This window comes from Condylura cristata, unplaced genomic scaffold (assembly GCF_000260355.1).
Source record: "Condylura cristata isolate star-nosed mole 26May11 unplaced genomic scaffold, ConCri1.0 scaffold00031, whole genome shotgun sequence".
NCBI classification, from domain to species: Eukaryota; Metazoa; Chordata; class Mammalia; order Eulipotyphla; family Talpidae; genus Condylura; species Condylura cristata.
This window is the reverse complement of record NW_004567132.1, coordinates 25214666-25234833: the sequence shown is the minus strand read 5'-3', so window position 1 is coordinate 25234833 and position 20168 is coordinate 25214666. Positions and strand designations below refer to the sequence as shown.

Below are 20168 nucleotides of genomic sequence, written 5' to 3'. Positions count from 1 at the left end.
CAATGGAAATTTTTCTATTAGTTCCAATATCACACAAGTTTCTCTTGTTAATGTTATTTTTCAGTTAAAGACTATGTTATCAAGAGATAACATAGGAAAATTATTTTATTATGCCAAGCATTAAAACTACTACCAACAAGTTCCCAAAGGGAAAGCATCACAGTGCAAAGAATGGAGGCCTTTTTCCCACCCAACTTACTTAGAGCCATTCTGAACAGGTCCCAGTGTACCACGAACCAGACTTCCTGAGCAGAACACTATTGGGGGATGGGGGTAAGAGGTGGTGGGGTGCTGAACAGTCAAGTGAGGCTATATAAAACACAAACACTTGGGCTTGGGGGGGTGGGGGGAGGAGGCACTTGCTTTTTCAGTTTTAATTTGCATCCAAGAACCTGAACTTCCTCTACATGGAAGAAGACATATAGAGGCAAGACACGTAGACACTTGGGAAAAACACAGTGAGTGAGGAACATATGGAGAGACTGGTCCTAGTCTTTGGTAGACACAATGGCAGTCATCATCTTAATTTGTACTTTCATATGCATTTTCTTTTCCTTCTTTTGTCCCAGCTGTCTCGGGCCTGGATTATCCCTTTCTTGCTGTTCCCCACTAAGGTTCCCCACTTGGACTTGGAGCATAGGCTTTCGGGCTTCAGGGATCCCACTTCAGGTCAACCTTATTTAGCAGGGCATTTGCCCACAATGTGATGGATAATTTAGGGACCATTACTGGGTAACTGGTACTAGGAATATTCTCTCTTCTCTTCCCTCTTCCAATTCTACTAAAGATCTTTCACATGAAATGTTTGCTTCCTTTATGTGCATAGATAGCCAAACCCTTTAGAGTATGCACTCCTTAAGAGGAGTTTGCAGGGAAGGGGTTCCCTGAGATCCCCTTGTTCATGCACTGGTAATATGGTCATACATCTCCTAACACAGGATAAGCAGAGCCCAAGACAGTCAAAGAACTCCATGTCCCAGCCTCATTAACTGACTAGGTAGAAGCTTAACCAACCCAAACAAGCAAATAAAGAGACCCCCAGGTAATTCTGTTGGACATGGACAAAGTCCAGTATTTGGGGTCACTAACAGTTAAAGGATAATATGAGCTCCACTGGTCACATACCAATGGAAAAATGTTCATGTAGAAAAAGCTCCTAAAGAGAATGAAGCCAACCATGGATGCACAGTTGAGAGAAGAGAGGAAAACCTTGTAACATCCTTTGAGCCTCTGAAGCAGCCTGGCCTAACCTCAGCTTATCTAGGTATGAGTGAACAAATTCCATTTTAATCAAAACTATTCTGCTTCCTACAACCAAAAGAATCCAGAACAGCATACTAGTCCAAATGAATAGGGTGCCAACTGGTACACACACACGTACGTGCTCCCAAATGAGCATGGAAAAGAATGACTGACAAAGTCAAATCTACTTCGAAAGCCCTCTGGAACCAACTGACTTATAACTCCAGCTAGCTTGGTAACCGGTCACACTCCTCTTAAAGAGTTTTTGAGCAATGGATACTGTTATCCACCCAAGCTCCATTTCTGACCTACTTATCTGCTATTTCCAGACTAGATATTAAACACCGCTATCAATTTTATTCAATTAAAAACTCAAAGTTTTTATTCTCTCAAGAGTATCTTGTTGGTATTTAGCAAAAAGATTGGCTAACAAATAGGAAATCAACCTATGTAGTCTATTTCAAGTACACCAAAGAATAAAGCTGAATAAGTAAACAACTACTGCACTAATCCCTGATCCTTACATTAATTCAACACAATACATTTAATAATGGTAGGCTCTGCAAGGCACACACAACTTTACAAACACACATATACATATATATACATAACTTTCAGTATGTGTGTGTGTGTGTGCATATATATATATTTATATATATATATATCCCAAATTTTAGAGTGCAAAGTTACACCTAACATACAGCCCTGGACCTTAATTTTTAATCCCTTTACATAAGACTTCTCACCCTGCAGGATCTGGACCACCCCACCATCCTTCCATCAACCACCCTAAGGTCTCTAGGGAAATCCAAAGGGCAAAAAGTGAAACCTCCAGGAAGAGGAATAGGATCAGTACACCTTTTTAATATTTTCCCTAGCTCTCCTACTGCCTCTTAATACTTCCATTCTTACTATGTTGCTCCTATACCACCAAAATCCCCCAACCAGCAATGACATCCACTCAGAGCCTTATATTCTGTAGTTACTCCTCTACCATAGGCCTGACAGACCCATCAAAAAAAAAAAAAAATTCCTTTCCCAGACTGGACTTGGTTAGGGGTAGATTGAATGGAAGAGCACAAGGTAATTTCACCAGGTGGAGCACCACCATTATTTTCTCAAAGGTATTTGAATCAAAAGATTTGCATTATAAAAAAAAAATGCTCTAATTTAGAGCTGATGAAAGAGATTTGAGGGCTCACTACAGGACTATTTCCAGGCCAGCTGCCAGGCTAGCCCCCACTGGGGCAGTGTTCACAAACTGGAATAAGGCTGATGAGAGTGGATGAAGGTGGTCAGTGGGTTTACTAACTAAATCCATTTATGTACACTACTTTTCTACCATAGACTCCTCAAACTTCTCTCAATACAGCTGTCTTCTCACAGCAAGGAAATTTAAACATAAGAAAGTAGAATTCACCCTCAAGAGGTGAACCATTCTCCTGACCTTCACTAAAGGACAGTCCTGAAACTATCACTCACCACCAATATGATACAGTGTTGGGGGACATGTATGACTCCCAAATTCTGTTTTACTCATGTCACATTCTTCTAAGAACATTGTGACAAAGAGCCCCAGACAACGAGATCCCAACAGATCACTTGCACAGCCAGGTACACTGAGAAGCCCTGATAATTTCTCTTTAAAGCTGAAAATGGAGTTTCAAGTTCAGATTTTAATAAATTCAACTTCTGAGACAGCATAGTTAAGATTCACTCTATTACCCATGTCACCTATAGAGAACTTTAGAAAGTATCTGCTTTGACAAATGCTGGGAAGGTCATGAGAAAAAGGGAGCCCTCTTACACTGCTGATGGGAATGTAAGCTGATTCAGCCACTATGAAACGCTGTATGGAGCTTCCTCAGAACACTAGAAATGGATCTGCCAGATGACCCAGCTATTCCAATACTAGGAATTTACCCAAAATTACATAAAAACACTAATTCGAAAAGAAACCTGCACTCCTGTGTTTGTTGCAGCACTACTTAACAATAGCTACATCAGATATGGCTACAACCCAAATGACCCCAAACAAATGAGTGGATTAAGATGTGGTATGTGTTAATATACACACTACTATACTCAGCAATCAAAAAAAGATAAACTCATGGGTGGAGCTGGAAGGGTTGATGCTAAGTGAAATAATTTAGAAGGAAAAAGATAAGTATCAGATGGTTTCACTTACATGAGAAATACAGACCCATACAGAAAATATAGGTCAAAGACAATGAGACACCCATAAGGGGGCAGGAGGTGCCAAGAGAATAAATATAGTGATGGACTATGGGTGCTTCAGTGGTCAGAGAACTGGTCACCACCCCAGAGTGGAGAAATCATATTATCCAAAAATTAAGAGGGGAAGGGAAGAGTCTGTAGGAAGCAGAGAAATATATATATTCTTTGAAAAGAGATTTTATTTTGGAAAACTAGACCTGGAGTGTATGGTTATTTATTTTTCTTTCATGTTTTATAACTGCCTCTAGTCACTTAACTCCATTACTATGAATTAAAGAAATAACAATATTAAAAAATGCAATTTGTAGACAAACGGGTGAAAAAGAAAACTAGAAAAGGAACATACACAATTCACCAAGTTATGCTTCAGACCATAAATTCCCTTAAAAGTTCCCTGAAACCAAGCAAAAAAGATCTAAAATAACTCCTACTTTGACAATGCCTCACAATTATGGTCTGAAACTGTCCCCGAATTTTCTAAAGCGAGACTTATAATCAATCATCTTTTAATTAATACCTTCTTTCATTCTAATAGAAGAAAAGTATTTTACTTTCCACCTTCTTCCTTTCAAACTCTGCCTATCTAATACCTCAATCTCTAAACTGGTCCCTAAAAAGAAAATATTCCTTCCAACCGCTCCACATATATACCTTTCACCCATTCTCATCCTTTCAGCCTTTACTCTCTAGTGTAATGAAGGAAGAGACAGCTTCCACCAGGTACTTAAGCAGTCTCTTTACACCTCAGTCTGCATCATTACTTTTCTTAACTCCCAGTAATCTGGTTTGTCTCAACTCTATGAAACTGCAAAGCAGATAGGGTCCCTGACTTCCAGTAGCCACATACCAAATGACCAACTGACCGGCTCTTTTTCTTAACTAAACCTAACATTTTCAGCTTCTGCTGGCTCTGTGCCCTCCACTGTCCAGAGACGTTCAAGTCTCTGGTTTGACTCTATAGTTGCCTCCCTACATCCTAAGTCTCCTTCATGCTCTGTCGCAGAAATGGCACCAGAAACCCATCTTAGACTGCACTTTTCTCCCAAACTCTTATCTATGAATCTTCAGCCACCAGTAAACATTAAGCCGTGGACTCTACTTCATCAGCCCTTCGGATTTACCTCATGTGTCTCAAAACAGATGCGCCAAAGCTTCACGGGATTCCCACTCTATTCCACCTCCACAGGCAGCACTCTAGTCTGCTCATTTTTCCATATTAATATTTCAGCACCTATCCCCACTATAGCTGCAGGTTTGTATCTTCCCTGGAATTCAAAAGTGCCTGCTGTACCCCAAAGAGATAAAAAACTTCATTACTTGGACTAGCACTGACTCTCAACTGAAAGTAGTGTGGGAAAGAAAAGAATGGAAGAAGGAAGAAGCTTGACAAATGCCAGGGTCCCACCTCATCTGCCACAAATACCTGCATTTCATCCCAGCTATCAAACCTTCCTTTATGTAAATTTCAGTTCCCTTTCAACAAATCGATTTAAATGAAGTCCTTTACTTCTAGGTCTGAAGGAAATTAACCCAACACTTCAATGCAGAGATAGCAAACCTTTACTGTTAAACACTTTCTAACCAGTTTCCATGTGTCAACTTCGGCAAAATATCCGAAATAACCTACGTAAAACACCTTTTGCTGAAAATCTACTTTCTGAAAGGAAAACAAGTTAAGGTTTGATCAATAAGGCAGCTAACAAGCAACGTATGCCACAATGTCCTTTGCAAAGAGTTGTCCGTTTTCCTCAGTCTCAACCAGGGCCAGACTGGGAGACCTCAACAGCTTGATTCATCTAGTTTCCCAGAAATCAGCATCAGAGAAGCTGCAGAGTTGAAGAAGACCTGCTTCCACACAGTAATCAAATGACGAAGTTGTCTGAGTGGCTGTCTGACACTTGACTTTCTCATTTAAAAGCGAAAAACTTAAGTAGCCCCTGCCAAGGATTTGGCACAGGGGAAAAAGTTGGGGTTCTTGCACTGAGACGTATCACCCAGCCCATCGGGTCGAACACAACTCCCGCCTGCGGAACCAAGCCGAGGGGACCACAGGAGACCCACCAGCCCAGACGGGCTGGGGGTGCCCGGCCGGGTAGACCGGCCCCCACGCAAATTTAGCCCTTAGTCCCGGGATGGGTTTCCAGGTGGAAACCTACTAATGAGGAGATCTTAACTAACAAGCGATGGGGAAGGTTCCAGGAAGTCCAGGGGTCCAGGGGCCTCCGCGCCTGGGGGGAGGCGGGAGCTCGGCCGGCAGTCGCAAGGCAACCCGCCTGGCCCGCCACGGCCTGCGGGACGCGAGCGGGCGGGCCCTGCCCCACGCACCACCCCGGCCGCCTTACCGTGGCTCTGCAGGATCTCGTGCTTGAGGCCGCCCGTGTAGTCGATGAGCTCCTCCAGGCCGCGCTCGCACAGCTGCCCGTAGCCCGAGAACTTGTGCAGCACCTTCTCTAGCTCGCGCTCCACAGTCACGCACTGATCCATCCCGGAGGTGGCGGCGCTCGGCTCCCTGGCGCCCGGGTGTCCGCAGCCGTTCGGCCCGGGCCCGGCCGAGGCCGCGTCCTGCTCCTCGTCCCCCAGGCGGACGGCGAGGGCGGCTGAAGTGGCGAGGCTGCGGGCACGTTAGCCGCGGTGCCAAGGGTGCCCCGCGCAGCCCGTGCCCACCTGCCCCATGGCGCCCCGACCCCGGCGCGTCGCCGCCGCGCCCGCCCGCTGGTCCCCCCCACCCCCGGCCCCACTTCCCTGAGTCCCGCCGACCGCGTTCGGATGCCCGCGGCGGCGCCGCCGATTGTTTTTGTTTTCACGGGAACCGACCGATGACCTGGTTCTCCCGGGCGGCACCAAGCGCCGCCGACTCAAGGGGGGAGCAGCCACCCAGCTCCCGAAGGAGGCTCTGCGCGGGCCGTACCAATCGCACCCTTGAGGGGGAGGAGGCCGACCCGCGCGGGCGGAGCGACGCGGCGGGCGTCCGCAGGCGCCGCGGCTGTGAAGATGCGGGCCGCACCACGCAGAGGGCGTACGCGGGGAAGGGCGGGGCGGAGCAAGGGCCTCATTGGTCCGGGCGGCTAAGTACGGAACTTGGGAGACCGCCCCAGCGCTCCGAGAGCGCCACAAATGCGCGCTCGGTAAACAAGAGGGTGGACACCGACCGGAACCACTCCGCCCACAACCGCGGAGAACGAGCCAATGGGCGCCGCGAACTCGCACGGAGCCCGCGTCCTCCAATCCCCGGCCGCGGCGTACGTCGGCAGCCAGTCCGGACCTAGGGGCCAAACCAATCGTCTCGCTGTTGGAAGGGGTGGCTCGGAGCGCGCTCCGGGAGGCGCGTCGTTTCGGGAAAGCCTCGGGGGGAAACGGGAGGGACGGAAAATGGGCGATTGTCCGCGGGCCTTCGCCCTGGGGGTGGATTATTTCGGCCCCCGCCAGTGCCGGCGTCCTGTCGTTCCGAGGTTGTGGGAGACGGGCTTGCCGCTCGGGGTGAACGACGGAGCCAGTCTAGCGGGCGGGTGGGCGGGGGCGACGGCTGGGACGACTGTTGGGGCGGAGGAGGGGAGCTGCTTGCGGGAAGAGCGTGCACTGCGGTCTTGCTGTCGTGACGCTGGCGACGCCGCGGCCGCGACCCGCGCCCCTCGGCCTGAAGCGGCCCCTTGCCGGTGGCCTCACCCCTGCGCCATGTGCGGGCCGTCCACACGGGTGAAAGGACGCGAGTCGATGAGTTGGGCAACCTGGCCCGGCTTCTCAGTGCCTCGTTCCACTGAATCGGGTGAAACTACGTCCTTGGCTTTCCGTGGCGCCTCCAAAATTTGAACAGTACCCCTTAGCTGGCCAAACTTAAGATGCACCAACCTCGCACACTCTCAAGGAAGCGAGCAACCTCTTGTGTCAGGCTCAGCGTTTGCCTTTTCCTTGACCTGGAATACTCCATCTAATTCCAGAGTTCTCAGCTCATTTGTCTTCTCTGGAATACTCCATCTAATTCCAAAGTTCTCAGCTCATTTGTCTTCTCAGGGACACCCCCTGCCCTTCCTAAGGTGGTCTAGGGCTTTCCGGTTTCCCTCCATTGCTAACCCACATGCATTACAGCTATTACATCATCACCTATATTGTTTTTACACCACTTGCAAGAATTGACATCATTTGATTCGTGTATTCGTTTGCTTTTCTGTTTGTACCTCTTCAACTCCTGTCTTTTCCTGTGCCTAGACTAGTATCAATGTAGTAAGCGATTTTTTTTTAAGAAGGTGAAACCTTTTTGAGCTGCAGATTATTTTTTATGATTTGGAAATAACTGAAATTGATACGATTTCATTAGGTTGTTGGGAAAATTAAGTGGCATAGTATGTGAAACACTCATAATAAGCATTTGATAAATGAGGGTAGTGGTTGATACGATTCTCATTTCTAGGAGTGAATCAGAGATGGCAGCTTAAAGTCATGGAATCATGACATGTTAATCTGGCCCCCTTTTATTCATTTCTTGGAGAGTCTCCAAGGAAGCCTCAATTGTTGCTGTTACATATCTCTCCATCTAAAACATTTCCCTTTTCCCCTCTTTCCTGGCAGGTGGCCATGATTCTTGTTTCACTGAGAAGATAAAAGAACACCTAGCTCCAGCACCCTCTGCCACTCTTTCAAAGTATTTCTACCAGTACCATCCATTTTGTGAACTGTTGTCCAATGGCCAAAGACACAGGGGTGTCTACCTTCCTAAGCCAGGACTCAGGTGTGAGTTTGTCTCATCTTCCCCCATCTTCCTTTTCCTTTGCACTAGGTTCTTTTTCTCTGTCTAGTCTGAATGAGTCTGGGAATGTGGAGGGAAACTCTTTTAACCCCTCAAGCTCTTTCCCTGTTCTCACTCCTTTTACTGCCAAACTGGCCAGATAAATCCTCTACACTTGTTTCTCCCTTTCCCCCAAGTAGGTCCTTGATATACTCAGTCACCCTTTGTTGTATTGCGCAACCCCACACTAATAAAGAGAGGGGAGTCATGGAGCAGGCTACATAATGCAGGCTGGCTGCTCAAGAACAAGATCCTGGTCTTTTTATTGGTGAACCAGTCAAACAGCATTAATCACACGAGGAAGCAGGAAAAGAGGAGTAGAAGAAACAGGGGAAGGGTGGAACTGTATATCTTACCTGCTAATAGCTTGGTATCAAGCCCTGATTCCCCAATAAGACATTCCACCCATCAGCTTTTGAGGTCCTTCTTCATACATTAGTCAGTGCCCCACCCCCACCCCCACCCTCAGGCCTTGTTCCCGGTCATACCTCATGATGTATAAGTTAGGAGTAATTTTATGCATCCGTCATCAGCTCCCCACCCCCATGTTCCTGGTCATACTTCTTGATGCACACCCTTCCCAGAGTTATGTAGCTTTATGCTCTTAATTGGTGTGAAAGGTGCTTCATAGGGTTGGGCTCCTATGACCATGCAGTTCTGACCTTGCTTTAGGAATACAAAACAAGGTAATAAAATGGAAGCTGGATAGGCCACTTAGGGTTAGCAAACCACAACCCTTTTCTTAGTCTTTTTTCCTTGATCTCATTGCAGCAAATGGAAATTCTGGTTCTCCTTCACCTTTCATATTCTCCCTTGAATCCTAGTATAGTTGTCATCCTTTCTTCCCTGGCTGGCTCTTCTTTCTCATTTAGCTCTCTATGAGTGGGCATTTGCTCCAAGTTTTGTCCTTGGCCTTTTCGCTTCCTTTTTCTGTCCTGGGAGAATATATACAAATTCTCCTCTCCAGCCCTGATTTACCTCATAAATGCTGGCTTCACATTTTCCCCAGCCAGTAAGATATCATCTAGAGGACTTGTTACCTACAGTCAACGTGGCACAAATAGCCACATTTCCTTTCCAAAATTAACTTTTCTCCTCTTGAATCCTCAGCCTTTATCAACATTGTCTTAACTCAGGTCCCTGTACCATCTCTCCATCCCCATCTTTAATTTGCCTGCAGGATTCTTGAAAATCTTTAACTGTTCTCATTGCCAACTATCTTCATTCTTCTCAAAATCTCTTTTCTAAGTCATCAGCCTTCATGGGTCCCAGAATTGTTGGTGCTCCCAGGATTTTGTCCTCATCGGAATCCCTGGTGATACAGTCTCACTACCTTTTTCATTCCCCCTCTGTATATAGTCAGACATCAACTACTACTGATGCTAATGTCCTAATGTCACGAAAGAGACCTTTTAACGTGTACATCTCTCACCCTCATCACTACCTTTTATGCGTTTCCAATATTAAAATTGCTGCTTTTACCTGCCCTTGATCTCTTACCCTTCCAGCACCACAAATGAAACTCACCACAAATGGATCTCCATTCCCTTAAAAATGTTATAGTAAGGGGGATCCGGCAAGATGGCGGCAGAGTGAAGATGCCAAAATCACTTCGTCCAAGCTCAGACAGGAATATAATACTAAAAATGTTATTGTAATTGAAAAAGATAAGCTATATGAACAACTCAACATAATGCCTAACACACGGTAAGAGTTACTGTTATTACTCATGAGAAGTAATCAATGATTCCCCCATTACCTACCTTCAAACCCTAATTCTCAGTCATGTGATTTGTCTGGTGTAGCTAAGATTCCCATCACAACCCCCATCTGGAAGCTGGACACTTTCACATACCCCTAACCACACACTCCACACTTTTATTATAACAACAGCACAATTCACAATTCACCGTGCTTTTCCCTGAAATCATTTCTTTGAATGCATTTCTTTATTCTTAGCTTTAGATACTTCCTTTTCTTGAAGAAGTATACCATGTTCTACTTTTACTATTGATATCTTCCAGAAATTGGCCTGTACTCTTCAATATGGTAGTATGAACTATATGTGTGTATACCTATTTAAATTAAATAAAAATTTAAATACAGTTCCTCAGCTGTACTAACTGCATTTCAAGTACTCAGTAGCCATGTTTGTCTAGTAGCAACTGTTAATCAGCAAAGAACAAAAATTTCCACTGCTATTCGAAGTTCTATTGAACAGTGCCAATCTAGACCACGACCACAGTTAAGTTGCCAATCCTTTAAAAGCTGTAGGACTTCTCTGTGAAAGTCATTTAAAGCCTAAGGGCATACTGCCCCCATGTTTTCATTAACTTTTGCAATATGTACCTGATTTACCCAACTAGATTATTTGTTACCAGATCAGGGCTGACTTTCCTTTTTCTCTCTCATGATTTTATCAGCACAGAAAAAGTGCTCTTGGTATTTTTTTCTTTAAAGGAAAAGGACTAAACAAATAATATATCTTAGATTTGATCAAAGAGAGAAACATAACTTGTAAGAAAAAAGGCTTTTATGTTCTTTCTTTATATTGGCCCTTTAAGTCTAACCCTTGATTTCTAAGAAAAGAGTTTCTAAGAGCAAAGGGAAAAAATTCACTTTTTAAACAACTGCAACTTATGTTTCTAATAGTGCATTTTTACCTTCACAAAAGAGAATTCAGAGACAAACACAAACCGAAAACCCTACACCAGCATCAAATGAACTGTTGCACCTACTTTTCTTTTCACTCTGGAGAACCTTTCATTCCTGATCACCCTGGACTTTGCTCTGGTCCTCCCCTTCACTCTGATTTTCTGTAACATTTAAGTAAATATTAATCAAAAAGAGGAAAAAACCTTTTAATAGTCTGACCAAAATACAGAGTCATTATAAGAAAATTAGAAAGTACAATCATCCAATGAAATGCAAAGACCCAGGGGGAAAAAAAGATGTTTTAACATTGGGGATGAATTTCCAGAGTTCTTCCAGTGTGTTCATACACACACACATACACACACACACACACGTGCACTTTTGTAAGAGGTAGTTCTCACTATATGTAACTTTTAAAAATTTCTGCTTTGTCCATGTAACATTTCTCTAATAAATTTGAAATGTTTAGTGGGTTACTACTCATGGCTATAGTTTAGCACTCACTCTTAATCAATATATTTCATATATATTCTTTTTCATTTTTATTTATTCTTAAGACCCTGAAATTAGCCTGAGGTGAGATAGAAAAAATCAAGTTTTCCTTTTTCAAATTTGAAAAACTAAAGAACTGCCTTTAGTACTATTGTACAAATCCACCCTCAGCTAAGGATTAGAAAGACTTTTTAACTATAAAAGACTTTGTGGTAGTGACTATTACACTGATAACCAACGAAAAGTTAGAGTTAAGTGACAAAATTGTTATTATAAGGTCTGAATTGTTCAAAATAACCATTTCATCTTGTTAAATATCAATTTTCATCATTTTTAAAAAAGATTTATTTATTTGTACATACAGAACTGGGGTACAGTCCAGAGGCTCAGGGGTGGTGAGAGCCTTCACCAGAGACAGAGTGGGGAGCAGAACAGGAAGATCCACAAAGTACACTGCTGAGGGGAGCAGCGGGCGGGTCAGGAGAGGTCTGCCACGCCATATGGGTCACCTCTGGGGCAGGCAGGAATCGAACTCATGCAGAAGTGGCTTTTAGCTTCTTAGTGTGGTGCTTTAACCTGCTATGCCACCAGGGAGGGCCAATTTTCATCATTTTTAAGTAAAAAAAAATCTACACAAGGTATGTCTCCATGCTATTTGCTCAGCAGCACAAATACTAGAAATTTCTACTAAGTTCAGTTTAAGAAATGAGTAAAAACATAACTACTAGCAAAAAAAAATAATAATCCAAATGTTTTTTGTTTTTTTTTTCTTATCTCCTGTGTGGTTAAGTGTCTGTTTGCTGTCTGGCTGGATGATAGTGCCTGCCATTATGACCTACCATTAGAGATTAGATAGCAGTGTTAACAATAATGCCTTTGCTTCAGTATCCACCACTTCCTTCTTGTAACCTTCCTTCAAGTAGCTTCCCCACTTTAAGAGGTTATGATATTTTTCTGGGTAATAATTATTTACTATGTATACAAGAGCTGGGTTGTAAGCCAGAGGTGGGACTGGAGAAACAGCAGCGGGGTGGTAAGAGGATTCACCAGAGACAGAACAGAGTGGGGAGCAGAACAGGAGGCGTGACGAAATACTTCTGAGGGGAGCAGCTGGAGAGACAGGAGAGGTCTGTTGAGCCCTGGCTAGGGATAGAATTCATGCAGCATTTGGCTGCAGAGAGCTTTCATGTGCTCAAACGTAACCTTTCGCAGCACGGGGGAGGCCTGATAGGGCACTTCTAATCTGGTTGGTAGCTCTGTAGAGCTCTCCCAACATGGGAAGCAGGCACTGAGCATCCTAGTCTACGGTACCCCGCTGATAGGATATTTTTATCTTTTGGGCTTGTTCCCTCGGGTTTTATTTACCCAAATATTTTGCTTTCCGGAATCTGGACTGCCTTTTATACATTGTTTTCTATTCACTCTTTTGTGTACTTTACACAGGTATTACAGGAAAGGTGTTAGTATAATCATGAAATAATTCAGTCAGCTTTTCTCAGCCCCAGTTTCCTTATCGATCTATAAAATGAGAATAGATGACCTTTAAGTTCTTTCTGGAACTAAAATTACAGAGATGTCCTTGTTTATTTAGCATGGTGTAAGGTGTTATACAACCAAACAGGAATGGACAGATGCACCCTTCCTGCTTTTGAAAACTCTGAGTCTGAGTCATTAGTTTCTCATTATGGAAATGCAGTGGGTTTGTTTTCTTTGGAGAGAGAGGGGGGCTTTATCCCTAATTATAATCATTACTATCACTTAGTGAGGGCTTGCAATATGTCAATCACTTTGCTTTAAGTGTATGATTATCCAAAGCAGCCTTTGAAGTAAACATTATGAGCTCCCTTTTACAAATGAAGAAACTGAGACATCAAAAGTTTAAATAATTTCTCTGAGATTGCACAACTAATATAATGGTGAAGCTGGAATTTGAATTCGAATCTGACTCCAAAACCCATAAGCCACTGTACTCCAAAAGGCAAAATACACCCTGTTCTTACAGATAAGATGTTAAAATAAGATATCAAATAAAACACCCTAGGATAGGGTGGTTTGTAATAGGAATCCTGTGCTAAAGTTCACAGCAATCATTACACTTCTACTTCCCAGCTTTTCAAACTTAGTCAAGGCCTTAACCAAACAAACTTAATTTTTTTTATTATTTATGCATATAGAACTGGGATACAGGCCAGAAGTTCAGTGGAGGTGAGAGGATTCCCCATAGACAGAGTGGGAAGCAGAACAGGCAGGCTGACAAAGTACACTGCTGAGGAGAGCAGTGGGGAAGACAGGAGAGGTCTGCTGTGCCATGTGGGTCACTTCCCTGGCCAGGGATTGAGCTTGTGCCACAGTTGTGGTGGCTAGCTTTGTAGTGCTGTGCTTTAACCTGGTGAGCCACAAGGGAGGATCCCAAAGTTGGTTGTTTTTTTTTTTAATGTCTGCTCTACCTACCTTGCAATATTGTTGAGCATAATAAACATATATTCATAAAGTAACATGAAAATATTTCATGTCATAAATATATACATATTTTTATGTAATCCAGAAGCTGTGAAGTTCTATGGAAGTGCGAGATGCTGTTACTTCCTCTGATGCATTTGATTTATCTGTTTATGTATTATACTATAGATCTGTGTGCAGGAAGTGTATAGGTTGTAAATTGCTAAATTACAAGATTCATGGCTTTTCATAACCAGGTGAGATTCCAGTGAGTAAACTAAGCAAATGCTTAACAAGGTTTTGAGAAGCTTTCCAGTTTGGCTAATAGGAAGTAATCCTGTCCCCTAAAAATCTCTAGACATAGTAACAAAAAACAAGCAGATGAATATTTTGAAAGATGTCAAATAGGACAGCACAGGAATGAAGCAATGCTAAATTCCCTGCATTTCCTGATTTCCTCTCAAATCTGGGCACTGAAAAATGGCACTACAAACTGGCACACACAATAAAAATCTCCAAGAAATGTCTTGTTTCTCTCGCCAAAGAATGGGAAAGAATGTAGTATAATAATAGAAAATCTTTTCAGCAGTATCTGTTGGGAGTAGTCCAACCCACCACAGGAAACTTATATCTACATGTCCCCCCCAACCCCCCAACCCCGCAACATGGTTTGAGCAGAACTGAACAGGAAGTTAACTTTTTTATATATAATAGTTTATTTTACTATTTTATATAATAGTTTAGTTTATATAATATAACAGTTTATTTTGTACATTTTTTTTTCATCTCAATGGTAATCCCATTGTGTTTCCCATCACCAAGTCACCCAGTGCCATCACCGTAGTCCAGTGCACTTCCCTCCCCCGACCATTTTTGATCCCATTCCCCACTCCACCCCCATAAAATGTCTCTGGGATGTGGCTGTTCATTATTCTTGTTATTTTCTTGCCTGGTTCATTATACTCCTGCTATGAGCGAAACCATCCTGTGTTTTTCCTTTTCTTTCTGGCTTATCTCACTAAGCATGATCTTTTCCAGCTCCATCCAAGTTGCTGCAAAAGACATGTGTTTCTTTTTTTTGGTTGCTGAGTAATATTCCATTGTGTATATGTACCACATCTTTTTAATCCAGTCATCTACTTTTGGGCATTTGGGCTGCATACATGTTTTTTCAATTGTAAATAAAGCAGCAATAAACATGGGGGTGCAGGTGTCTTTTTGAATCAGTGTTTTTGTGTCTTTTGGGTAGATACCTAGGAGTGGGATTGCTGGGTCGTAGGGAAGCAGTTTGAGGAACCTCCAAACAGTTTTCCATAATGGTTGTACTAGTTTGCATTCCCACCAGCAGTGCAGGAGAGTTCCTTTTTCTCCACATCCTTGCCAACGTTTGTTGTTGCTAGTTGTTTAAATATATGCCATTCTCAACTGTCTGGAGGTTCCTCAAACTGCTAAACATGGAGCTTCCCTATGACCCAGCAATCCCACTCCTAGGTATCTATCCAAAAGACACAAAAACACTGATTGAAAAAGATACTTGTACCCCCATGTTTATTGCTGCTTTATTTACAATTGGAAAAACATGGAAGCAGCCCAAATGCCCAAAAGTAGATGACTGGGTTAGAAAGATGTGGTACATATATACAATGGAATATTACTCAGCAATCAAAAAAGAGAAACACATGTCTTTTGCAGCAACTTGGATGGAGCTGGAAAAAATCATACTTAGTGAGATAAGCCAGAAAGAGAAAGAAAAATACCGGATGGTTTCACTCATAGCAGGAGTATAATGGACCAGGCGAGAAAATAACAAAAATAATGAACAACCATATACCAGAGACATTCTTTGGGGGCAGAGTGGGGAATGGGATCAAAAACAGGGGGGGGGTGGAAGGGAGGGAAATGCACAGGACTATGGTGGAGGCACAGGGGTGATTTGGTCATGGGAAACCCGCGGGGATTACAATCGAGATGGAAAAAAAAAACGTGCAAAATGATGTAAAAATAAACTTTGTAATAAAAAAAAAGAAGGAAAAAAAAAAAGATGTGCCATTCTCACTGGAGTGAGGTGGTTTTAATTTGCATCTCCCTTATGACAACTGATATTGAACATTTTTTTCAGATGCTTGTTGGCCAAGAAGTTAACTTTTTAGTCAATTTATTTAATCTTTGAATCTAGGATGCTGCAATATAGTATTAGCAGGATTGAGCAGGGGACCGAACTCACATCTGCCTGACAAAAGCGAATGGTGGTCCATTTCCCTGGGAAGGTAATAAGAACATTGAACTGAGCTTATACCCCCACACTGAGTAGCAAGACAGTGGGAATTGGTACCCTCATTTTCACTGGAAAAAGAGCTAAACTTCCCCCTATCCATTTGCTTCAAGGCAATGGAAGACAGTGCTCCACTTGTACCAAGTTGTGGTTAGCAGGGCTCAGAAGCTAACTTTATAGACCTAGCAGCCCATGATGCTAAATCTCAACAGTGGAATTGCTAGCTAAAAAAAATTAATGGGAACGGGCCCTCTCTGGTGGTGCAGTGGGTTAAAGTGCAGCAGTAAAAAGCTAAAGACACTTCAGTATGAGTTCGATCCCCACCCTGGAGGTGACCCACATGGCACGGCAGACCTCTCCTGAACTGCCTGCTGCTCCCCTCAGCAGTGTACTTCATTAGTCGGCCTGTTCTGCTTCCCACTCTGTCTCTGGTGAATTCTCTCACCACCCCTGCACCTCTGGCCTGTACCCCAGTTCTATAAGCATAAATAAATAAATAAATCGTAAAAATAAATAAATAAATAGGACTAAGAGTCTTACAGCATACTATCCAAACATCCAGGACACAATTTAAAATACATATTTATTAATCCAAGAATAAAGAAAATCACAACACAGATGAGAAAAGTCAATCAATACATGCCAACAGTGAGATGAATCAAATTCAAAATTATCTGATAATTAAAACAAGCATCATAAAAATTCTTTATCAATCATTTATAAATTTTCTTTAGCAAATTTAAGATAATACTCCAACAAGAAAAATAGAGCTTATAACAAGAACTAAATGAAAGTTATAGAACTGACAAATGTATTTGTCAGTGTGGGCTCATTAATAGAGTGAAGTAAAAGTAAAAACAGTGAACTTGAAGAACAGACCAATATAACTTACCCAATCTGAATAACAAGTTTTTCTAAGTTTTAAAATTAAAGAATTGTCAATCAATGTCAATCAAAATATGAAAGGAGATAATACTTCCCATTTCATTTTATGAAGTTTGTATACCTTTGATACCAAAACCAATGACAGTAAGCCAGAGAAAACTTCTGAAAGACAAATATCTCTCATGAATTTAATTCCAAAAATACTCACAAAATATGATAATATGATTATAGCTATATATGTGCAGGTATATATGCAATGATGTAGTAGGCTTTATTCCTAGCATGTAAGTCTAGCTTGATGTAATGAGGCTTATTCTAGGTGTGTGAGGCTGATCCAGCATTTAAGAACTGAACAATGTGGTTCACCATATCAACAGGATAAAGAAGAAAAATCAAATGATCATATTAATTGATGCTGAAAAGATATTTGATACCACCCATCATTATAACTCTCAGTAAAGTAGAACTACTGTACTTAGGGGAACTTCCTAAACTTGTTTAAAAAAATATTTTAAAAATTTATAGCTAATGTTTTCTGATGAAAATTAAATGATCTTCCCTAAGATGTTCTAGAATGTTCACTCATACCACTCTTATTAAATGAGTGGAATTGTAGCTAGTTTGATAAAACCAAAAAGAGAAATAAAAAACAAGGCCTACTGGCCCTCCCTGGTGGCACAGTGGGCTAAAGCACAGCACTAAGAAGCTAAAGCTACTTCAGCATGAGTTCGATCCCCACCCCAGAGGTGACCCACATGGCCAGCAGACCTCTCCTGACCCACCCGCTGCTCCCCTCAGCAGTATACTTCATCACTTGGCCTGTTCTGCTCCCCATTCTGTCTTTGGTGATCCTCTCACCACCCCTGCACCTCTGGCCTGGCCTGTACCCTAGTTCTGTATGTATAAATAAATAAATCTTTTAAAAAAAAAACAACAAAGCCTATAGACTGGAAAAGAGGAATACTATCTCCATTTACCTACTGTCTCCATTTACCAATGGCATTATATCCAAGCAGAAAACTCCAAGGAATACAAACACACACACACACACACACACAGAATCAATCCCAAGACTAATAAGTACAAAAAGGGCATGAAATGCAAGGTCAGCACACAAAACTAATTGCATTTCTGTATATTAATGTAATATACAGAACATGTAATAATGAACATGTAGAAAAAATTTAAAATGCAATGCTATTTATAGTTGTTCCAAAGAAAATTACCTCTAAATCAGATAAAGCACATATAGGAGCTATATTCTAAAATTTTCAAAATGCTAATAATAGAAATAAAAAAGAGCTAAATAAATAAACAAATAAGTGAAGAGGTTAATTCTCCCTAAACTGATTACCATAGATGTAATGGATTTTATTGAAAATCTCAGCAGAAAATTTCATAACAAACACACTTGTTATAAAATTTATATGTAAAAGCACAGGATCTAGAATAGCTAGAAATAATTTTGAAAAGGAAGACAATGGGAGGAAATACTCTACCCAGTGTTAAGTCTCAATATATAGCTACAGTAAACTGAAACTACTAGATGGTAGAGGTGGGTGAAAATGGGGAGAAAAAGGTAGAAGGGGCCCAATGGACTCTGATGGAAGATTATGGCAGTGGGTGTGATGTGGTAACATAAATCTGAAAAGGTGTGAACCTATACCCTCAAATCATATAAGGTGTTGTTAACCAACATTACCTCAGTGAAAAATAATAGCTAAGTGTGTATGTGTGTGTGTGCCTGTCGCTACAACAATAAAGACTGCATGGTATTGACATGGGGATAGACACATAGATCAAAGAAATTAGACTAAAAACCCAGTGGTAGGCCCACACAAAAATGCTCAGATGATTTTTAACTAAGGGACAAAAGAAAGTTGTTAAAGGAAAAGTAGTCTGTTCAGCACTAGTGAAAGTGGTGAAGTAATTGACCATTTCTCACCCCTCTGCACCCCCAAAGAAAGAACCTCAACCTGTTTCATAGTGTTACAAAACTTATTTCAAAATGGATTACTGACTTAAACGAAACACAGGTAACATAAAATATTAGACTGCTTTTTTAAAGTATGGGCAAAAACCTTTATGATCTAGGGGTAAACAAAGAATTCTTCAATTTGACACCAGAAGCACATTCCATAGAAAAATTGATAAATTAGATCTCATCAAAATTAAAAACCTTCTCTGCAAAAAGGACAAACTGCAACTGAGAGGCAGTATTTTCAAACCACATACTTGAAAAGATGTGCACCTAGAAAATAAAACTCAATAGCAAAAACAATCCTATCAAGAAGAGGACAAAGGACCTCCATCTATGAATCACTGAAAAGGCTCTCGGGATGGCAAATAAGAGCACATAAAAAGCTGCTCAACAGTAATTAGCAATTAGCAAAATATAATTTAAAACACAGTGAGATACTATCTCCTACCAGAATGACTAATATGAAAGATAGTGATTTACCAAATGCTAGCAAGGATGTAAGGAGACTGAATCACTCATTGCTAGTGGGGATCTAGAAAGATACAGCTACTCTTGTTTCCTACAAAACTAAATATGCACTTACCACACAACAGGGCATCTGTGTTTCTGGGCATTCACCCCAGAGAAATGAGAACTTTGCTCACAAGGGCTTGCAAAAGTTTTATTTCTGATAGCCCCCCAGAAAAGAAGCAATTCATATGCCTGTGATAGTGCATGGTTAAACAAACTGGTACATCCATACATATCCTGTAATACTACTCATCAGTAAAAGGAATGAACTGGCCCTCCCTGGAGGCACAGGCTAAAGCACAGCACTAAGAAGCTAAGGCCACCACCGCCCCAGGAGGTGACCACATGGCAGGCAGAACTCTCCTGACCCGCCCGCTGCTCCCCTCAGCAGTGTACTTCATTGATCTGCCTGTTCTGCTCCCCGCTCTGTCTCTGGTGAAGCCGCGGGTTGAGCACAGCATTGAGAATCTAAGGCCGCTTCCGCAAGAGTTCGATTCCTGCCTGCCCCGGAGGTGGCCACATGGCGAGCCAGACCTCTCCTGACCCGCCCGCCGCTCCCCTCAGCAGTGTACTTCCTCAATCTGCCTGTTCTGCTCCCCGGTCTGTCTCTGGTGAAGCCTCTTGCCATGCCTGAGCCTCTGGCCTGTATCCCAGTTCTGTATGTACAAATAAAT

At 42.3% G+C, this 20168-nt stretch overlaps 1 protein-coding gene and 1 pseudogene across 1 annotated transcript in view; one reads left to right on the top strand and one right to left on the bottom strand.

Moving 5' to 3' along the window:
* Nucleotides 1–6391, bottom strand: part of RMND5A (required for meiotic nuclear division 5 homolog A (S. cerevisiae)) — a 65208-nt gene extending 58817 nt beyond the window's left edge. Inside the window, exon 1 of the mRNA XM_004691612.2 lies at nucleotides 5823–6391. Coding sequence (XP_004691669.1) covers nucleotides 5823–5964 — 142 coding nt within the window. The 5' untranslated portion in view covers nucleotides 5965–6391. The remainder of the gene's footprint in view (nucleotides 1–5822) is intronic.
* Nucleotides 6392–6849: 458 nt separating this feature from the next.
* LOC101619095 overlaps nucleotides 6850–20168 on the top strand; it is a 22022-nt pseudogene continuing 8703 nt past the window's right edge.